The sequence below is a fragment of the Pteropus medius genome, unplaced genomic scaffold (assembly GCF_902729225.1).
Source record: "Pteropus medius unplaced genomic scaffold, Ma_sr-lr_union100, whole genome shotgun sequence".
Taxonomy (NCBI): domain Eukaryota; kingdom Metazoa; phylum Chordata; class Mammalia; order Chiroptera; family Pteropodidae; genus Pteropus; species Pteropus medius.
In genome coordinates this window covers 1-8,559 of record NW_024347399.1, presented here as the reverse complement: position 1 = coordinate 8,559, position 8,559 = coordinate 1, and the positions used below count along the sequence as shown (strand labels likewise).

At 52.3% G+C, this 8,559-nt stretch overlaps 2 gene segments (V, D, J or C); both read left to right on the top strand.

The window, feature by feature from the left end:
* Positions 1–4,798: 4,798 nt before the first annotated feature.
* Positions 4,799–5,290, top strand: LOC120614190 (immunoglobulin heavy variable 1-46-like). The segment is given in 2 exon segments: positions 4,799–4,891; positions 4,974–5,290. Coding segments are annotated over 2 exon segments (363 nt in total).
* A 1,097-nt stretch (positions 5,291–6,387) lies between these two features.
* Positions 6,388–7,742, top strand: LOC120614192 (immunoglobulin heavy variable 3-23-like; the record flags this gene model as incomplete). The annotated part of the segment is given in 3 exon segments: positions 6,388–6,580; positions 7,217–7,339; positions 7,441–7,742. Coding segments are annotated over 3 exon segments (618 nt in total), but the record flags the coding sequence as incomplete, so codon positions are not given.
* Between the last annotated feature and the right edge of the window lie 817 nt (positions 7,743–8,559).

Genomic DNA, 8,559 nt, shown 5'->3' with positions numbered 1-8,559 from the left:
TGGTTGTGACAGCACGTGACTGACAGGACTGATGCTCCTTGTCCCCAGGTGTCCTGTCCCAGGTGCAGCTGCAGGAGACGGGCCCAGGACTGGTGAAGCCCTCGCAGACCCTCTCGCTCACCTGCACCGTCTCTGGGTTCTCTTTAACCAGCAATGCTGTGCACTGGACCCGCCAGGCTCCAGGAAAGGGGCTGGAGTGGGTCGGTGGTATATGGAGTGGTGGAAGCACATACTACAACCCTTCACTTAAGTCCCGACTCAGCATCACCAGGGACACCTCCAAGAGCCAGGTTTTCTTGAAACTGAACTCCGTGACCAGCGAGGACACGGCCGTGTATTACTGTGCGAGAGACACAGTGAGGAGACCTCAGTGTGAGCCCAGACACAAACCTCCCTGAGGGAGACAGACAGGGGAGCTGCAGGGGCGGATCAGGTCTCCAGGGGGCGCTCAGGTCACACAAAGCACATCACACACAGACCAGGCCAGCAGCAGGTGCACAGGGAGGTGAGAAAGGGCTTCCTGTTGGGAGCAGGTATTTCCTCTCAAAGTTCTCAGCTGCCCACAAGGACAACCCTGACTTTTTCGACGTGGCTCTAACTTCTCCTATTCTCACTGCAGACTAAAGTGAAAACGCACCTTGTCTGTCTGTAGACGACATATCACTGGTGGCTGGGGACCTTCCTTCACCAGTTTTCTATGTGTCTGTTTTCATGTCTCAGCAGAGGGACCATCCTGAGGGCTGCCTTCTTCTCTGTGGCCAGAAAATACCTGCACATAGAGAGAGACCCGGCACAGTGTAGACACCTGTGTGCTGAGCTCAGGCTCTCTGCCCCCACAGGCACACGCTGTCCCCACATGAGCCCTCCCTTCAGACAGAACACATGGCCACAGGAGTAGGATCAGCCCCCAGGACTCTACCCAATGCCGTTTCTGTCCTGCCTACAACACATGACCCTCCAGCTCTTCACTGAATCGGGTGGATTTGGAAACACACCGAACATGATCAGATGTCATCTACTCTCCAAATTTCACTGAGTCTCTCCTACACCCTGAGAAAGACTGGTCATTCTCCCAGCCTCTGCCCAGCCCGTCACAGGGAAGGGATTATGTACATATGTGGCATTCACCTGTCCCCACTTCATCTCCAATCGTCCCTCTAACATGTCTTTCCGTTTATGGACACCCAGACAGGTTATATCAGGGGGTCTAAAGTGACATTCTTACCCTACATGTCAAACACACTTATGATTCAATGTCACACAGACACTTTTGAAGGACAAGTCTGTGTCAGGTCGGGGCACAGCTGCCTGCTGAACCAGGGGCACCAGTAAGAACTCAGAAACCTGATGAAACAAAATATCTTGATGGACCAACGTATACTGAGCATCAAGGTAAACACCTCATTGTGGCCATGGTGAGCCAGGGGTCAGGGAACACGCTGGATATGCTGGTCACTTCTCACATGTTCTTATTTTTACAACTCCAGTCCTAGTGCGGTGGGACCACCACACTATGACTTCAATTAGTTTTCAAGCCTCCTCAATGCCCTATTTAAACATCATCACTGAGAATTCAGACTCCAAGGCATGAAGTTTGAAAACTGAACTCAGTTCATAATATTCCACCAGTGGACCCCAAAATTCATGGCTTTCTCTCATGCTAAATACATTAAATCTAACCCAACTGTCCCAAATATAGTACTAGTTACAGCACCAACTCTAAAGTCTAAAGTCTCATCTAAATATCATCTTATTAGTTATTAGTGGGACTTGACATACGATTCAGACTGAGTCTAACGTTCTCTCCAACTGTGAACCTATCAAACCTGATGACTTATGTGCTTCCTAAATACGATGGAGGGGCCGACAAAGAGTGGAAACCTCCATCTGGACTCTACGACAGTCTCTCCGTGGCTCTGCTGGGCGGCAGTCGCACCCCCAGGCACTGCCAGGTGCTGGTCAATCCAAAGGCTTTGATTGGAGGCCGTGTCACCCGTTACACTGAGCTGATGGTCCAGGTCTTGACCAGAGAATCCTCCCTGATCACCTCTGAGTCTCCTCCAAGGTCATTGTGCCCTTTTCTTCAACATACTGCATCTTCAGCACCGTGTGGGTTATGATCCTGTTTAGTAAAATCCATGAAGTCTGACATCTCCCTTCATTGCACCCCACCTTCTACTCCCCTTCATTTCAAAGTGGCTTCTGCTGGAATCAACCCTTACTGGCTGACGCTGAGACAGCCGATCAAACCTGCAGGCCAGGACTTAGATTTTTTTTATGTAATGTTTTTAGCAACACTTTTCCTGCCCTCTTCAGAACATAGTCCCCAATTTTGGCTTACGGATGACTGGCCCTTTTTCACAACTCCACATTCTGAGAGGCATTCGATTCATACTGCTGTCTTTGATCCATCACTGTCCTATCACATTTTACTGGAAACATTACAAAGAAGGAACCAACCAACCCGCCTTTAGCTTAGTAATCCCCGAGCTAAATACACACTTGCACTGCGCACAGCTCTACCTTAGACTTCGCCCTAAGCCTGGCCACCCACTTCTTTGAAACTTTGTGACAAGGTCACATTTCCTCCAATACTCATGACCTATTCTCATTTCCATTGACACTTCACTAAAACGGCTCCCAATGTTGACACTCCAACCACCGTGTCCTCGTGACTGTGTGCGTGTTCTCTCAGTGTGGGAGCTTCCTCCACGGCTCTCCTGTCCTTTCTCTGAGCTCTCCACACAATCACCTGTAACACCCCTCATAGCAAGCTTGGAATTTTCTAGCAGGCACTTAAAAGTCTCCCACCTCCTACCCATCACCTGCTTCCACGTCCACATGCACCTTCCTCGGTGCTTGTTCCAGCAGCACCCACTTCTCAGAACCACAGTCTGTCTCATGTGCTCAAGCTGCCATCACAATCACCAATGACTGTGCAGCTTAAATGACAGAAGTTCTTTGTCCCACATTGTGGGGGCAGAAAGTCCATGTTCAAAGTGCAGAGACCAAAATTCCCAGTGAGTATCCCTCCCCACAGGGCAAGAACTGACTCCTCAGTGCAGTCTCAATGCTGGAGAGAACGAACGATATTGCTCTTTCTGTTCATTGTCTTCTATGGTACGCATTCTGTTGGATAAAGTCCTTCTCCAGTACTGTCGATTGTGTGTGAGGGTTCACCACATGAGTGGTGGGCATACAGTTCACATATAGCGAGATCCCAGGGATAACTGTGAGCAGGTTCACTGACCAGAAGGATGTTCATCACCTTTCTGGTTATGTCGGCACAGGCACAGGTTCCAGACAGCAGCGCTTACGAGACGTCCTCACGCAGAGACCAGTGCCTCCCAGACATGATCGTGGACCTCGTGTCCCTGTGCATCCTGGAAGCCAGGACTCCTGCGTCTCCTCCCGCCTGCTCTCAGCTCCCCCTGGAACAGAGCGCTCTCATCGGTTGGTTCATGTTCCAGGAGTGACAGCACCTGGTCCTGGAGTGAGGTGACACATGCACCTTTCGAGTCTAGCCAGAGGGACCGATGCCCTTTCAAAATGTGACCTCACCTGAGGTCTAACACGTCGTTGTCTGTTACACTCTCCAGATTCCAGCTTCCTGAGTGACACTCGAATATATTATGACATTCAGTGATTTCGTGTCAATTCTATCTGTCCAGGTGTCTCTTACACGTAGTGAGATTAGATCCCTACATCTAGTAACAGGTCAAAGGTGACATCCGTGGGAACCTCTGCTGTGTGCATCTAATTCATAGACTAGTAGAAGTAGACTGTCCATCAAACAGCATGGTCTGTGTTTGCAGGGATTTTCCAATGTCACCTTCAACCCGAGGGAACTAAAGGACACTGGAGTCCCCAAACCCTCAAGAGCTTCCAAACCCAGGGGAGTGCTGCCTGTGTCAGTGCGTCCGTCTGCCCCAGGGAAGGGGCTCCTGGTAGATTCACAAAGCTCTTGCTTAGGGACTCCCTGCAGCGTAGTGGGGGGTGATTGAGACCTATTCACTCTTTCCGGAGGTGATGCATATGGTGTCGCTGAGGGAACATCCCGAAGTCAGGGCACAGACATTGAATCCTGGACTGCAGGCACTGCAAGGTCAATGCCCCTGAGCCCACATGGGGCCCTCTCCTGCAGGGTGATCACACGGCTGCAGGGGGTGCTCAGGACCCACTAAGCAAGAACTTCAGCTCCAGTAGCAGGTGCAGGGGGAGTGGGTAGGGCCTTACTCGGCGGGTCTGGGGCTTCCTCCTTTCATAACATTTAATTAACAGTCAGACAGGGATGCTGAAGAAACAACAATGTCCTACTCTGTCAGGAACCTTTGCCAAACTCAAGAAAGCAATAGGAACCACACACGAGGAACAGATCTAGGCCACCTAGTCCTCTGAGTAGTGAAGAGCTGGTGGCAAGGATGGTTGACTAAATCACTAGGTGTGGCATATAGGAGACACTCTGACCCTGGAATGAGACATTCTCACTAATAGCCTAGAACCAGTTCCGGTGTCTCCGTGTCACACAAAGGAGGTGGACAGTGAGGAGAAGTCTTGTGAGACGTGCTCCTCAGTGGCCAGAACTGTGTACTGAGATCAGGGCCTGGGCAGATAATAAATGTCTCCAACAAGAATTGGGACTGGACCCACAAATGCACATTGTGCATGGTCCTTGTATCATTGACTCTCTCTCAGGTGGGGCCAAGAATTCAGCTATGAATACTCTACCTCATGAATATGCAAATGGGATGAGGTGCACTAGGTTAAGTAGGGACTTGTCTGTGTCCTCACAACACCCACCATCACACCTTCCGCCACAGAGGCCCTGACAGCACCACCCTCAGCATGGACTGGAGCTGGAGCGTCCTCCTCCTGGTGGCAGTGGCCACAGGTAAGGGGATCCCCAGTCCTGGGCGGACGAGGGCACCAGGGCCAGTCAGGGCTCTGTACCCACTGCTGTCTCCTCTCCACAGGTGTCCACGCCCAGGTCCAGCTGGTGCAGTCTGGGGCGGAGGTGAGGAAGCCTGGGGCCTCCGTGAAGGTCTCCTGCAAGGCTTCCGTATACACCTTCACCGACTACTATATGCACTGGGTGCAACAGGCAGAAGGTCAAGGGCTTGAGTGGATGGGACGCGTTAACCCTAATAATGGTGGCACAGACTACGCACAGAAGTTCAAGGGCAGAGTCACCATGACCGCAGTCAAGTCCACTAGCACAGCCTACATGGAGCTGAGCAGTCTGAGGCCTGAGGACACGGCCACATATTACTGTGCGAAACACACAGAGTGACAGCCCACATTCTGAGAGTGACAGAAACCCTGAGGGAGAGGGCAGCCGTGTGGGGCTGAGGAAGGAAGCGAACAGTGTCCTCTGACGTCCTCACACAGAGACGGAAACCTGTCACTATAAATGACACTCACGGGAACACCTGGCACTCAGGGAAAGGTGTCACGAGTCCAGGTGTCCTGCAGGAAGATGCAGGGACCGCGTTTCCTCACAGGTCTCTGTCATTTGTCATTGCTTCTGCCGAGGGCACACATGCACCTCCTTGGTCTCTGGATGAGGGGAGTTAGGTTGAGTAGACTCCTGGACAGACATCAAGGTGTTGGCAGGAACACATGTGCCCAGAATCTTGGGGGTGTGCTGTGGTCTGAACACGTGTGTTCCCCATATTTACATGTGGAATTACTAACCCCACAGAGGACAGTGTTAGGAGGTGGGGTCTCTGGGAGGTGCTGGGTGGTGAGAGCACAGTCCCCATGAAGGGGACTAGATCCTTTCTAAATGAGGCCCCAGAGAGCATGCATGTCTTTCCCATATGAGGACACATCAAGGACACATGAAGCAGGAAGTGGACACTCACCGGTTGTGACCCTGCTGCCGCATGGACCTTGCATTTCCGCCTCCTGGACTGTGGGTCGTGCAACAGTGTTGGTCACATGCTACCCAGGATGTGGTGGTCTCTTTCAGCAGCCAGAACCTCTGACAGAGGTTTCTGTGTCTTTCCTGGCTCTGCAGCGGCTTCTCCTTACACCCTGCCTCAGGGCCCGTTCTCCATCCCCACAGCCTCGAGGACGTCACCTCACATCTCTGGTCATAGACCTCTTTCTTCTCCTGGAGTCTGATCTCCCTCTGCCTGGTTCCGGTGTGAACACTTGTGGCTGTGTCAGGTGTTGCTCAGATTACGCAAGAAAGTTATTGTATCTCAAGACGTCTAATGAACCTGGAATGACAAAGTGTCTTTCCCATGGAACGGCCACAGGTTTTAAGCATGAAGCAGACTCTAGCAGCCCACCAAATATTCCCATCCACCCACAGGTTCACTAATATTAAACACCGTCCCCCACAGCATCGCCCTACTGATAGGGTCCCTGGTTCCTGCGAGGATGGTGGCTCTTGCCTGTCAGTCTCTTCAGGAGAAGCCTGCTTCAGCTGGGCTTTATACAGGTCCCTCTAGAGGGTCATTGGGAATAACGCCAGTAGAGGACAAGTGCTTGGGGCTGTCCGCACTTGTGCTCCTTGCTTCCGCGTCCAATAACGTGCCCGTAGATTCAAATGATGCCTGCATCCTGCTGTGCTGTACAGTTTACAATGGTCAGACATGCACCATTAGGGCTACTGCAAGTACACAATGGACGGATGGTTCCAGTAGACTGGTATACACATAGATGACAGCTTAACCTTCAGAGACTCAAAAATTCTTCTTCATTTCTCTATACAATCTTACACAGACACTACGATGCTAAAAAGTGACTTTTAGCTATAGGAAGCGGTTTCTACAAATCCCATGGGGCATGCCCAACTCTACCCCGGAGCTGGTTCAGGGGAGCAGGGCCCAGGGGGTGGCACAGAGACAGCCATGCGAGCTAACTCTCCCCAGATGGGAGCTGTCTGACACAGTGCCCAGCTCTCCTGCGCGGCAACGTGTAGCTTCGCTTCGGCCAAGGGAAGGGAAAACAGACCCAAATCACGTATTTTGTGCACATATAAAAATAGAAGACAATCCTTGCTGAGTATGGTCCCAGCACAATCACTTACTAAGAAGTCATGATACATGGGACGCTGTCTCAGCCACCAAAGTGTCCAGGACACTCACACCTGCACAGGGCACTGCCTTTCATACACACGTCCAGTCTCAAAGCTGTGCCAATAGAATGAGGGCATGTAAGTAGGGCCCCTCTGCCGATCAAAGCCAGCCCAGCCCTGAGCCTGCAGCTCTGGGACAGGAGCCCAGCCCCACGATTCCCAGGAGCCCCCATTCCGGGATCAGGTCTGAACACGCACACCGCACCACGGCGTTTGGGCTCAGCTGGGTTTTCTTCCTCGCTGTTTTACGAGGTGACTGATGGGGAACCAGAGACACTGAGTACATGACTAGGTATGAGTGAGGAACAGGGATGTGTGACCGTTTCTTGACTCTGACGTGTCTGTGTTCGCAGGTGTCCAGTGTGAGGTGCAGCTGGTGGAGTCTGGGGGAGACGTGGTGCGGCCCGGGGGGTCCCTGCGACTCTCCTGTGCGGCCTCCGGATTCACCTTCAGTAGCTGCGGCATGAGCTGGGTCCACGAGGCTCCGGGAAAGGGGCTGGAGTGGGTCTCATCCATTAGTAGTGGTGGTGGTAGCACATACTACGCTGACTCTGTGAAGGGCAGATTCACCATCTCCAGAGACAACGCCAAGAACACGCTGTATCTGCAAATGAGCAGCCTGAAGCCTGAGGACACGGCCGTGTATTACTGTGCGAAAGACACAGTGAGGGGACTTCAGTGTGAGCCCTGTCACAAACCTCCCTGAGGGAGACAGGAGGGGAGCTCAGGACACCAGGGGGTGCTCAGGGTACACACAGCACAGCACACACAGACCAGCCCAGCAGCAGGTGCAGAGGGAGCTGGGGAAAGGGCTTCCTGTTGGGAGCAGCGATTTCCTCTCAAAACTCTCAGCTTCCTCCCAGGAGAATTACTGCTTCTTTGTGGCTCTAATTTTCCACATTCTCACGCACACAAGAAATGAAGAAATAACCTGTCTCTTGACAGCGTATCAGCAGGGCCTGGGGACCTTTCCCACAGCAGCTTTCAATGTGTCCTTTCTGATTTCTTGACAGAGAGACCACCTGTGGGCTTTGTGTCCTGAGGCTGGGAACTGTTTCCACACAGAGACACAGCACAGTGCAGGGACCTGTGTGCTGAGCTCAGGCTCTGCCCCCCACAGACACACACTGTCCCCACGTGGGCCTCCCTTCAGACGGGACACATGGCCCACATGGGAGGACCTGTCCCCCAGGACTCTGTCCCACAGGGTCCCTGTGCTGCCTGCAGCATGTTAACCTCTTGCTCCTCATTTTCTCGGGTGGATGATAAACACCCTTCATCACCTGCTGTCACCTGCTGTCCTAGTTCCACTAAATCTGTTTAGTCATGTGTCCCCCGTGCTGCAGTCTCCCTCACTCTCAAGCCCTCCCCACGTACCAGTCACAGCAAAGAGGATAATAATTTCCGACATGGGTCCTTTCCTATGATTCTGCACTGGGCCCTGGCACTGCACAGTTGGTCCGCTGTTGTTT